Raw genomic sequence first — 13775 nt, 5'->3', positions numbered from 1 at the left:
GCTGGGTGTGGTGGCATGCACCTTCTAGTCCCAGCTACCTGGGAGACTGAGGCAGGAGAATTGCTTGAACCCGGGAGGCAGAGGTTGCAGGGAGGTGGAGGTTGCAGTAAGCTGAGATTGTACCACTGCACTCCAGCCTGGGGACAGAGCAAGACTCCATTTCAAAACAAACAAACAAAAATAGTGCAGTCCAAAAAAAAGAGGTCCAAATCATGTGATCAACCCCCACATTGAAGTTGCAGACTTCTACGAGCAGACAAAAGAATCTGGTGCCATATCTAACTTGAATCCAAGAAGACAGACTCTATGACTCTGTCCTTAAGGAGTCACTGACATCATAATTATTAATAGAGTTAGCTACATTCCATGAGGATCGCTGACCAGAATACAGTCAATGATCCAGCTGAAATGTGTGGCTGGAGGCAGTATATTTTGGGGGAAAAAAAATAACCATAGATATAGTCAACAACAACAAAAAATCAGTAGAGTTGGTAATCTCTAAGAGGAAGTTAAAAAGCCAAACATGTAGTGAATAAGTAAAGTAATACGGAATTGATAGTACAACTGTCGAAATAAACGATTTTTTTAAAAGGTCACTTAACTGATGATTTGGTGAAGGCAAAAACAGTATTTTTTAAAAAGTAATGTGAATAATAAATTAGTACTATTTTTAGATTCAATAATCATCACAGGTCATAAAAAGTATCAAACTGCAAATTAAGTTATAATCTCTTCATGATGCATATAGTACTTACCAAAGCCTAATGTGAATAAAAAATAGATTTCCTTTGAGTAAAAACACCTAGAAGAATTTCTGATGGAATTTTAAACTTTATAACCTTAAGACTTTTTATATGACCTAGTTATAGAAAATTAGATTTAGTTATCCAGTAGTCACACATGTATATAAACAAAAATGTCATGCAATACTTTTGGAACCTACTTTTGATGTATTAGCACGTAGTCCTATTTTTTTTTTTTTTTTTTTTGAGATGGAGTCTTCCTTGGTTGCCCAGGCTTGAGTGCAATGGCATGCTCACTGCAACCTCCACCTCCCGGATTCAAGCGATTCTCCCACCTCAGCCTCCCAATTAGCTGGGATTACAGGCGCCTGCCACCACGCGGGGCTAATTTTTGTATTTTTAGTAGAGATGGGGTTTCACCATGTTGGCTAGGCTGGTCTCAAACTCCCGACCTCAGGTGATCCGCCCACCTCGGCCTCCCAAAGTGCTGGGATTACAGGTGTGAGCCACTGTGCCTGACCATTTTTATTTCATTTTTTAAAAATGCTGGCCTTTACCTACTATTGTGATTTCCAACCAATTGATAAGTCTCAATCCACAGTTTAAAAAACAAGATACTGTTCCCATATTTATTTACTAAAAAATAAGCTCCTTGAGGGTAGGGCTATAATTCACTTAACTTTGTATCCTTGGTATGCAATTTAGTACCTGGCATAAAGTAGGCAATTAAAGAGTGTTGAAATTTAGCATACACACCCTTCTTTCATATTTGATATATATACATATAATTTGTCTTCCTAAATTCACAAAATGAGGCAAATACTTCGGATGTCTTGTGTATTTTGATTATCCATAGGTTTATTAATTCTTGCTGTGATTTGCAAGGTAACAGCAAGGAGACAGAAAGAGATGTCTCATTTTCTACACACGTTACTGCCTACCATGTGTCTGACTTCATGCTCATCACCATGTTTAACCTTCGTTAAACATGGCCAAAAAAGTTGGTGTTACAGTCCCTATCTTATAAATAAGGAACTAACACACAGGATTGGTTCCTGCTAAATAAACGATAGCTATTATGAATAATTACACCTTGAAAAACCTGAATTACATCATTAGCACTTTTTAAAACCTAAAAGAAACTAAGATTGTAGAGATGGGGCCACATGGGATAACAAAAAACCTATGCCACCTACTCTGGAGTCAGGTGAATCCCGCTGTTTAATAATAAAAGAACCAACTCTATTGATGTTATCACTATAGTTATTTCTATTTATTTATTTGGGTTTTTTTTTTTTTTTTTTTGAGATGGAGTCTCGCTCTGTCACCCAGGATGGAGTGCAGTGGCGCAACCTCGGCTCACTGCAACCTCTGCCTCCCAGGTTCAAGCAATTCTCCTGCCTCAGCCTCCGAGTAGCTGGGATTACAGGCACGCGCCACCACACCCACCTAATTTTTTTTTGTATTTTTAGTAGAGACAGGGTTTCACCATATTGACCAGGCTAGTCTCAAACTCCTGACCTCAAGTGGTTCACCCACCTTGGCTTCCCAAAGTGCTGGGATTACATGCATGTGCCACCATGCCCAGTCAGTATTTCTATTTAAGAGAAAAGGTCTAGGCTGGGCGCAGTGGGTCACACCTGTAATCCCAGCACTTTGGGAGGTCAAAGCAGGCAGATCACCTGAGGTCAGGAATTCAAGACCAGCCTGGCCAACATAGGGAAACCCCATCTCTACTAAACATACAAAAATTAGCCAGGGGAGATGGTGCGCACCTGTAATCCCAGATACTCGGGAGGCTGAGGCAAGAGAATCTCTTGAACCCAGTAGGCAGAAGTTGCAGTGAGCAGAGCACGCCACTGCACTCCAGCCTGTGCGACGACGGAGCAAGGCTTTGTCTCAAAATAAATAAATAAGTAAATAAAATAAAACACCAGGTGCGGTGGCTCACGCCTGTAATCCCAGCACTTTGGGAGGCCAAGGCAGGCGGATCACAAGGTCAGGAGATTGAGACCATCCTGGCTAACACGGTGAAACCCCGTCTCTACTTAAAAAAAAAAAAAAAAAAAAAAAGAAAGAAAGAAAGAAAAAAGAAAGGTCTAAAAGGAAACATGGCAAATAAAAAGTTATAAAAATGTTGGGATTGTAGTTTATTATTTTTATCTTTAAAAAACAAAAGCAATTATACCAGTGTTATGTGGAAAATAAAAACAAACAAACAAAAGCATTAATTCTTATGTTTGTGCAGCAAATAAAAAGCAAGAGAATTATTACACTTACTACACGAAGGTCTTCGATACGTTTTTCAAGAAGTACAGGTAGACCCTCTGGGAGTGTAGGTACCACTTTGGGCATAACCTGAGAAGTGTAGGTTGGCTGGGTGGTGGTTCCATTTTCACCCCCCGACTCAGATAGGGGGCTACCATCAGAAGCAGCATCCAGTAATCTGTCGAAGTCAAAATCATCTAGCATCTCTAGGGCATTTTCAGCTTCCTGAAACAGCTCATGTTCATTTGTGCTAACAAAAATGGGAAGGTCTGGATCAGCGCTGCTGAGATTTAAGTCCGGGACGTCATTCCCCAGTGCTGCAGCAGCACATGGGGGTTTATTCAGAGAAGGGGTTGACAAGGTCACTGGGACTTTGGGGTTAGACTCCTTTAATGCATCCTTCTCTTTCTGGAATTTTCTAATCATGGCAGCTAGAGAAAGAGAATCTTTATAACGTTTCTTCTTTTTTTCAGACTTGTGTGAATTTAGAGCCACAACTCTGTGAAGACAAAAATGATCAGTTAGGCTATGTGTGATTTTAAAGGTTAAAGTGTCACATAAATAAGCAGGCAAGAATTAAAATAATCATTTGACAGGTGACAGAGCAGTTTTCTTAATTTCTTATTAACTTATACTATTACAATAGCACCTTCTTCAGTATAATCTGGAATGTCACCCACAAAAGGCAAATAGGTAAATGGCCATTACAGTGAAGAAAATGGGGAAACAGCTCAGTTTAGCTATTACTTCCTCCTAGAAATCTTTTCTAAATCCTATGGCTTAAATGCTTCTATGTGCACTACAGAACCTAAAAGGTTATTAGCATCTTGAAGGCAGCCCCGTGTTTCAGTCACTGTTATACAACCCAAACCCTGTATCAGTGCCTGGTATACAGCAGGGTACTTAATAAATATTAGCTGAATAAATGAATAAGTTATAAAGTTGAAAAACAATACATTCAATAAAAGGGATTACTTATAGCCTACATTCCCAAAGAAGTCTACTTGTAAATAATGAACATTTAAGACAACCATTAGTAATATACACATTTTTCCTCCTAATTTCTTAATGACTGTAATCCCAAGTTTTAGGAGGGGAGAAATACGCCCTACATCAATCTTATGGATATTGATAACCCAAAATTCAGATGCACCTCCACTGCTAAGTAGAGTAAGAAAATTCAGCCTCTCACAAGCGTCTTTCCCTTAGCTCTGTGAAAAAAGCCACAGAGAAGTCAAGGCAATTGGTAATGTTTGACTGCATTATACAAATATTTTATTCTTCTGATGTAAGGCTTCTGAGAAATTCTATTTGTTTTTTAGCAGCAATATCATTAATAATAGCTATATACTGGCTGTGTGCAGTGGCTCATGCCTGTAATCTCAGCACTTTCGGAGGCTGAGGCTGGTGAATCACTTGAGCCCAGGAGTTCGAGACCAGCCTAGATAACATGGCAAAACACCATCTGTACAAAAATATAAAAATTAGCCAGGCATAGTGGTACATGCCTATAGTCCCAGCTACTCAGGTAGCTGAGGCAGGAGGATCCCTTGATCCCAGGAGGTTGAGGCTGCAGTGAACCATGATTGTGCCAGTACACTCCAGCCTGGGTGACAGAGCAAGACCCTATCTAAAAGAGAGAAAAAAAAAAGAATAGCTATGTAAAATCAATGAAAATTTTGGCTGGGTGCAGTGGCTCACGTCTGTAATCCCAGCACTTTGGGAGGCTGAGGGAGGCAGAATACCTGAGGTCAGGAGTTTGAGACCAGCCTGGCCAACATGGTGAAACCCTCATGTTTCACTACTAAAATATTCTCTACTAAAAATACAAAAATTAGCCGGGTGTGATGACATACACCTGTAATCCCAGCTACTTGGGAGGCTGAGGCATAACAATCACTTGAACCCAGGAGATGGAAGTTGCAGTGAGCCTAGATTGTAGGACTGCACTTCAGCCTGGGTGACAGTGAGACTCTGTCTCAAATCAATCAAATCAAAATTTTTAATATTAAAACAACCATAAATTGTTTACATATAGGCTACTGCCAATCCTCATTCCCCAGGCATCTAAACTTAGTTTTAGTACCAAAAGATTAGAACAGTTTTTTCAATGTTTATAATATCTTTTCAAACTGGTTCTTGTTGGTAAAAGTAGTAATGAGCATTTCACCTAAAACACTAGGAGTCTCTAAGATGACAAAGCCTTCTACTTAAGAACAAATACTACAATACTATTAAACGTAAGTCACTAATATTTGTCAATAACGTACTAAATTAGACTCAGCTAGGCTGAATTAGTTAATGGTAAGTATATCTTTCTAAAGGGAGAGACAGTCAGACTGTGACGCCAGTTCCCTTCTTAGGTTTAATTTAACGTACCCCAGTTGTTTGGGAACTTTTTTCCTTGGCTTCTTCTCCTTTTCCCCTTCCTCTTTCCGCTTCCGCTTCTTCATCTCAATATCATCTTCTTTTATTTTCAGGACCTGCAAAATGATAAAAGAATGATCATTTATGCAAGTAACAATGCTTTACTCTTTGATGTTAGCAATCCAGCATCGGCAGTGGTTTTTCTCAAATGTCAGTGTGCATTACAATCGTTTGTTATAACTGCAGATCCTTGGGGTTCAAGAGCACTCTCACCTCCGGTTTCGATTCAGTTTTCTGAGTTAGGACCTTATAATTTGCATTTTAAACAAGCATTCTGGTGATTCTGGTGTAAGTCAGTCTTTGGGCCACACTTCAAGCAACACTTAACTAAGGACACTATATCTTTCCCAAAGACAATGTATACAAATTCTATAGATTTTGTTAAAAATGACATCTTAGGAAAGGTAACAGCTATTAGTATTAACCTATCCGAGAAATATAACCTTCTTCCAGAAACAGTAAATTATTAGCCCACATTTGTAGAGAGAAGTTTTTACAAGAAAATATAATTCTATGATGTAAATACCAATTTTCCAATATCTACATAATTTAATTTTAAAGCATGTAATTATATATTCATGACACAATGGTTTGTATTTTACTTTTCCTTACATTCACACATGTGACACAAGTAACATTAAAAAAAAAATCCTATTAATTGAACATTCTCAGTACTGTTGCAATGTTTGATAAACTCACCTTGGGTGGCTTGTGCTTTTGGTTGTCTGTAATATCATCTTCTTCAGTATCTGAAGCTTGGCGAAACTGTAGAGTGCCAGTGTTGATATAAAAGCCTCCATATTTTGTTGTTAGAGAAGCGGGAACTAATTCATCATACTAGATTAAAAAACAAAAAAGTTTCCGCTATATCCTATTGTCTTTAACTCTATAAATGTCAAAGAAATTCATCCACCATGGCAGCATCTCCCTTAAATCCTAACTGCAACAGACTGCAATGAGGATGTTTGTAAAATAAATTTAGAAAAGGTTACTATCTGAAATAAAAATTAGTTCTGATAATTTGGTGTAAGAAAAAAACTTCTGAAATAACAAAGTAAATTCTAAATATATCACCTGCTAAGAAAAATTTAAGGATCACTGCTACTATTCCTTTTTCTTCCTTCCCACTGCTACTATTCTTAATGACAAATGGTTCTGATGAGAAATCAAGTTTAAAAAGATGACTAAGTGTCCAGATAAGGAGTAAATTTCATTTCCTACCATAAGGAGATTTTATAAAGAATAACAAAACTGGCTGGGTGCGGTGGCTCACGCCTATAATCCCAGCACTTTGGGAGGCTGAGGCGGGTGGATCACCTGGGGTCAGGAGTTCGAGACCAGCCTGGCCAACATGGTGAAATCCTGTCTCGACTGAAAATACCAAAAATTAGCTGGGCGTAGTAAGCCCAGTGACTCAGGAGGCTGAGACAGGAGAATCCCTTGAACCCAGGTGGCGGAGGTTGCAGTTGAGCCAAGATTGCGTCATTGCACAACAAGAGCGAAACTCGGTCTAAAAAAACAAAAAACAGCAACAACATTCTATTTAACAGAAACTATTTTTTCTGTCTTAGCCGTATGCTTTTAAGTGGAGAAAACTTTAAAAACATTTAATTTAGGCTGGGCATGGCGGCTCACGCCTATAATCTCAGCACTTTGGGAGGCCAAGGCAGGTGGATCATGAGGTCAGGAGTTCAAGACCAGCCTGGCCAACATAGTGAAACCCCATCTCTACTAAAAATACACACAAAAAAAATTAGCCGGGTGTGGTGGGGTGGGTGCCTATAGTCCCAGCTACTTGGGAGGCTGAGGCAGGAGAATCGCTTGAACCTGGGAGGTGGAGGGTGCAGTGAGCCAAGATCATACCACTGCACTCCAGACTGGGTGACACAGTGAGACTCTGTCTCAAAAGAAAAAGAAAAAGAAAAATAGCAAATATATTTTAGAAAAAGAATAGCACATATTTTAAAAGAATTGAATAGCATAGAAAAACAATTGCCCAGTTCAGAAAGCACATACTTGAGGACCTAGAATGAGGAGGTACTTTGCTTGGAGCAAGGAACTCAATTTGTTTAAATCACACTTATGTTCCCAAAGGCTAGATCTCAAGGTTTATCATTACCTCACCTGATAAAGATGGGTAAAAAGCAAACACTAAGTGAAGGACAACTTAACCAAATGAAGGTGTTCAAAGTAGGAAAGAAAAAAGGAACTTATCTGATTGTAGAAAGATATCTGTTACCTGGGATCTCCAGACCTCTACTTCCGAGGTTCTTCACATCATCTAACTAGTCTTTAAGAAAGTCAGATTTTTAGGGAAACTTCATTGCCATGGGCAAGGAATATACATATCCTATTAGCTACTGTAAGAATATTAAGGCTAAGTACAAAAGTTGTAATTTTAACCTGTATCTTTTTCAATTATATGGAGAATGGAAAAATGAAGAGGTTCCAGCTTAATCACACTGAATTAAAAAGAAATAAAATGATTGAAGAAAGGTAAAAGAAAAAAAAACTACTTTCTTATCGTTCTACTTGATACACTACTAGAAAGATCTACTACAAACATCTACACTATTATAAAGATCTTACAGAAAAGGGGCAGTACCATCTGCAAATAAGTGATATGAGGGGTGAGGGATTAAATGTGAAAAGACAGTAATAATTTTGAAAACTAACTGTGATAAGATAAAAACACCTGTACTCTTTGCCTACATTGTTTTGTACAATGCTTTATAATTTTCAATACTTCTTCATATAAATTATTTCATTTGGTCCTCATGATACCCTTGTGAGGTAAGAAAGGCAAATATTACTCCCACTTTAAAAATGAAAGCCAGGTAAGTACCTTACCAAAGCAATTCTATACATATGTTTATGGCAAAGTCAGTGGCTGCCTCCAACCCATCTAATTTATTATTTTCTAAATAATAAATTAGATAATTTATTATTTCTAGAATTATTAGAAAAAATAAATTTCTAAATTATTTTCTAAAATAAATTTAGAAAAGGTTACTATCTGAAATAAAAATTAGTTCTGATAATTTGGTGTAAGAAAAAAACTTCTGAAATAATAAAGTAAATTCTAAATATATCACCTGCTAAGAAAAATTTAAGGATCACTGCTACTATTCCTTTTTCTTCCAAGCAGCTTCACGTGGGAGTGAAACATGTTCATCTCCAGGTATACAGGGCAATTCTGATGTGCTCAAAGTCTGTTTTCTTATGCAGTATTCTGCTGAGCTTTTCCTATCCAAACACTCTTCAGAGGAATACACTCTTTGTGAATATTTAGTTCAGTCATTTCAGTAGAATGTGTTAAGAGGTAACACACTGAACTTAAGAATCAAAAGGCCTGGATTTAGATTCTTTGCCTATGACTAGCTACTGTGACCCAGGGAAAATCACTTAACATCAAATTTGGAGGGTTATAAAACAGGGACAATATTACTTCAAAAGTTCTAGTGAAATTTAAAAGAGACTATCTAAATAAAAGTGTGAATCATGCCTGGTATCATTATTTATTAATAATAAATAAAACATTTTCTTTCAGCTCTTTTACAATTTGGTAGCATAAATATGAGACTAAAAATAATCTTCAAAAGCATTTATTTTCAGGTATTTATGTTTAGTAATTAGTGCATGATTCAGAATATATTAAACAATATGCCAACACTGAAAGCTTACTGGCAATACAATAAATGAAAAGAACAAGAATCATTTGGTTCGACCATAGTTGTTTTATGTCTGAATTATCTCATTAAAAAAAAACAAATAATATGTCAAGGGCAAAGACACTAAGTTATTTTGTTAAGTCACGCAACCTGCATTTCAGTTCAATTTCTTCTTATAAAACAGGAACCTACCTTGTTCAGAAACTAGTTGTATGACTAAACAATTCGTATCTACAAAATTTATCCTGACTTATTAAAACAGAAGTTTTCCACTTTTCTTCACCACAGCCCAAGTGGAAAATACATTACCCATCAAAATCTAGCACACACATACACACACAATAAAAACTGTATAGTCTACCAATGACGTACTAGTTCCTATTCTATTTGATTTCATTTTCTTTAAAAATACCAGTCATGCCCTTTAAGTTGATATATAATCCAATTATGGGTTACAAAAGTCAGCATGAAAATATCCTAAATGCTATAAAAGGAGATATTAAAAATGCTATGTATAAAAGTTACATACTATATGATTTTCTCTATAAGACATTCTGGAAAAGGTAGAACTCTGAAGACAGTTAAGACCAGTAGGTGCCAGTGATTAGGAGGGAAGGAGGAATGAATAGGCAGAGCACAGAAGATTTTAAGGGAAGCGAAACTACACTTCTGTGTGATACTACCATGGTAGATACATGTCATTATTCATTTGTCCAAACCCACAAAATGTACAACCCCAAGAATGAACCCTAATGTGAACTATGGACTTCGGTGACAATGATGTGTCACAATGTCTGGGCTCATCAACTGTAACAAATGTCCTACTGTGGTACAGCATGCTGAGCGGGGGAAGGCAGCCTGTGCATGCGGGCAAGGTGTTCATGGAAACTCTGTACTTTCTGCTCAGTTTTGCTGTGACTCTAAAACTGTTCTAAGAAAATAAAGTTTATTAATTTAAAAAAGCTATTTATGTAAGTGTGAGTACATGTGATGCCCATTTATATATGGCTAAGTTACTTCTTGGGTTATTTAGAATTCAAAATGTACACATAACACTTCTAATGATGCTTTGCACTTGCTTCATGTTTCTTCAGCTAGTTTACATTCATTACCTTATTTAAGGCTCAATAATTCTGTGGGGTAAGCAAGTCATAGCAGAGAAAACCGGGTGGTGCTAAAAGACTTGCTCCTGGCTACACAGCAAATTAGAAACTGAATTAAGATTACAATCTAGACTTCTGCACCGAGTTACAAATCGAGGTCAAGACTCCGGAAAACATTCCATGCCCTGATTTATTGGTTGACAACCTTTTTTGTAAGACGAAGGCCATTTTACTCCAAAGGGCACTGGCAATATGTTACTTCTACAGACCAGACTGCCTAGTATGGTAAATAAGTTTATGTCGGGACAGCAGAATTTTTTTTTTGTTTCGTTTTTTTTTTGAGACGGAGTCTCACTCTGTCGCCCAGGCTGGAGTACAGTGGCGCGATCTCGGCTCACTGCAAGCTCCGCCTCCCGGGTTCAAGCCATTCTCCTGCCTCAGCCTCCCGAGGAGCTGGGACTACAGGCGCCCGCCACCACGCCCGGCTAATTTTTTGTATTTTTAGTAGAGATGGGATTTCACTGTGTTAGCCAGGATGGTCTCGATCTCCTGACCTCGTGATCTGCCCGCCTCTGCCTCCCAAAGTGCTGGGATTACAGGCGTGAGCCACCGCACCTGGCCGTGACAGCAGAATTAACTTAGGAGTTTGACAGAATATCCAATGTGCCTCATGTTGAAGTCCTTACTGTCACTCTCCTACCTTTATATGTTCTGTCATCAACTTTATAAGCAAGCACTGTAGCAACAGGAAAAAAGACATAATATATAATTTGTGGGTAGTGTAATAGTCACCTAGTGTCACCTTCTGTATATGCTTAATTACTGCACATTGCAGAGGATATCATAATCCCAGGGATTAGATTACTCTAGTACACGGACAAGAATGGAAGAACATACACCTTCTCTACTGCAAAACATGACTTGTTGTCTTTCATTTGTTATGTGATCAAGGGGCTGCTACAGTCCTTAAATGCTCTCCTAAATTCCTTTTCCTTTTGTAAGAGAAAGGTGATTCCACGGGAAAAGCTGTAGGGCTCAATCAAAACAGACTGGTGATAAAGACTGGCACCCAATGTACCATCCTGGTAATAAGGCATGGCAGCAATAAAGAATTAAACAGATATTAGAGATGTCTGCCAGATTAATTTCAACCCAGTAGCACCAATCTTTAAGATTGCATGGTTCTTATCTTGGAAGTCATTTTGAAACACACCTGCCCAAGTTTGGGAATATCAATAAAAATCACGATGCAAATAAATGCCCTTTGACCAATAAATTCCACTGCTAGAAATTTAACCTACCCATATAAATGCACCCTCTAAATACCCTTCATACACAGTTACTTCAGTAGATAAATGCACCCAGATGCTCCGTTATTTGTATGCACATAAAACCAGAAACAGTTTAGATGTACATCAAATGGGTGTAGATAAATACATTATGTAATTTAGGTATATTCACTAGCAGCCATTAAAAGGATTATATCCATGTACTAATATATAAGTATCATTGAAATTTCTGGACAACTACACAAGAAGATTTTTAGTATTTACCTCTCAGGACTGGGGCCTTTGGGTACTTTACCTTCTACTTCATAACCACCTTGTACTTTATTGTTGTTTTACCATAAGCATATGTTAATCTTATAATTAAAAAAAAAGAACACTAAAATCTCTGTAGGCCTCACCTCCAGAAATCCTAATTCCTTAAGTCTGAGTTAAGACAAGTGTACTAATATTCTCACCCTTGATTGAGAACCATTAGCTTAACATAATGTTTTTCAGCATTTGATTTTCCTTTTTCTCTTTTTTTTAAGAAACTTGTTTTTGTTCTGTTTGAGCAAGGGGTGAGGATGGAGTCAACGCTATAATTAGACTTCTGAAAATGAGCAACTACTAGAGAATCCCAAGAGATTCTTTCAGGAACTGGAAAGGGGCAGAGCATATGAAAATAAAGACATGGTACAGAGTCAGCAAACCATGAGATGCACTGGCCAAATCCAGCCCACCGGCTTGTTTTCAAACAGCTTGCAAGCTAGAAATGGATTTTACATTTTAAAAATTATTGGAAAAAAAATCAAAAGAAATTAATATTTCACAACACACGAAAAATTATATGAAATTTAAATTTCACAGACCATAAATAAAGTTTCATTGTAACGCAGCCATGCTAATTCTTTAGGTATTATCTATGGCTGCTCTCATGCTACAATGGCAAACTTGTGTAGTTGTGACAGAAACCACAGGGTTCACAAAGTCTAAAATACTATGTGGCCTTTTACAGAAAAAAGTTTGATAAAACTTGGTCTATTTTAACAGTGTAATAACAACTCACCACAGACAAACCCAAAATTACAAAATTCTCAGTCTGCAGCATTCTTTAAAAAAAAAAAAAAGGGTAAAGAAATCTTTAAGTAGTGAACATGGCTTTAAAAAGCACAAATAAAAACATTCACTGCACTATTTAAGTTACTTTACCCTTGACTTCTACTATCCCATACAAACAATGAATTTGCTGCTATATTAAAGATACATTACTCACAGCCTCTGAGTTATCAATAAATGGATCTGTCTCATCATAGCCAAAGCCTATATCAATTAAATCTTGTAGCCGATCCTTCCGGTGTTTACGGGGTTTCCCACCCTGCAAAGAACAGATACGTTAGACTGATTTGGTACTCATGCTGTTTCCATAAAGTTTAAAAAGACGTGTTAGAAGAATTCAAATAATTTTTGTAGATAGTCCCCCTCTCCAGGAGGTTTAAGTCCTCCCACACCTTGAATGCAAATTGCACTTAGTGACTTGTTCCAAAGAGTATAAAAAGGGGAGGGACAGAGTAACTTCATAGCAGAAAACCTGGCCAACACTACCTCTCTAGGTGACCACAGTCAACGTCAACAGGGATACATCATACTGACTGCATGTACCCATGATCTGTGATAAAAACTGCACTTCGTCACCTCTGTGATCTTCTCAGTAGCCTATAACCCCAGCCTAACCCTGAGAAAACCATCAGACAAAACCAAATTCATGGACATTCTATGAAATGAGTGACCAGCTTCTTCAAAGTTGTCAAAATTATCAAAAACAAGGAAAATGTGAAAAACTGCCACAGTACAGATGAACCTAAGGAGAAATAATGACTAAGTGTAATATGGTAACCTGGCTGATTCAGAAACTGAAAAAAGACACTAGGGGAAAACTAGTAAAATCCAAATAAAATGTGGAGTTGAATGGTAGTGTGCCAATGCTGGCTCCTTAGCTGTAACAAACATACAAATTGCAAGATGTCAACAACATTGCAAGATGTCAACAACAGGGGACAGTGGGTGAAGGCTGTATGGGAACTCTCTGTATTGTCTTTGCAACTTTCCTGTAAACTTATGTTTTAAATTATTATTATTTTTTTAAAGATAGGGTCTTGCTCTATTGCCCAGGCTGCAGTGCAGTGGCATGATCATGGCTCACTGCATGTTTGTTTTTTGAGATAGGGTCTCACTCTGTCACCCAGGCTGGAGTGCAGTGGCATGATCATGGCTTCACTGCAGCCTCAACCTCCCGGG

The 13775-nt window shown here is 37.7% G+C and overlaps 1 protein-coding gene across 6 annotated transcripts in view; it reads right to left on the bottom strand.

Moving 5' to 3' along the window:
• UBN2 (ubinuclein 2) overlaps nucleotides 1–13775 on the bottom strand; it is an 80452-nt gene that overhangs the window by 43519 nt on the left and 23158 nt on the right. For 4 of the 6 annotated variants that reach the window (XM_034965067.4, XM_034965069.3, XM_034965068.3 and 1 more), the window contains exons 3-6: nucleotides 12754–12855; nucleotides 6138–6275; nucleotides 5391–5494; nucleotides 3024–3510 (exon numbers count right to left, since the gene is read on the bottom strand). In XM_034965067.4, coding sequence (XP_034820958.2) covers nucleotides 3024–3510; nucleotides 5391–5494; nucleotides 6138–6275; nucleotides 12754–12855 — 831 coding nt within the window. The remainder of the gene's footprint in view (nucleotides 1–3023; nucleotides 3511–5390; nucleotides 5495–6137; nucleotides 6276–12753; nucleotides 12856–13775) is intronic. The other 2 variants (XM_034965070.3, XM_034965071.3) reach the window with 1 other exon arrangement.

This window comes from Pan paniscus, chromosome 6 (assembly GCF_029289425.2).
Source record: "Pan paniscus chromosome 6, NHGRI_mPanPan1-v2.0_pri, whole genome shotgun sequence".
In the NCBI taxonomy this organism is placed as follows: domain Eukaryota; kingdom Metazoa; phylum Chordata; class Mammalia; order Primates; family Hominidae; genus Pan; species Pan paniscus.
This window is presented reverse-complemented; position numbering and strand designations above follow the sequence as displayed.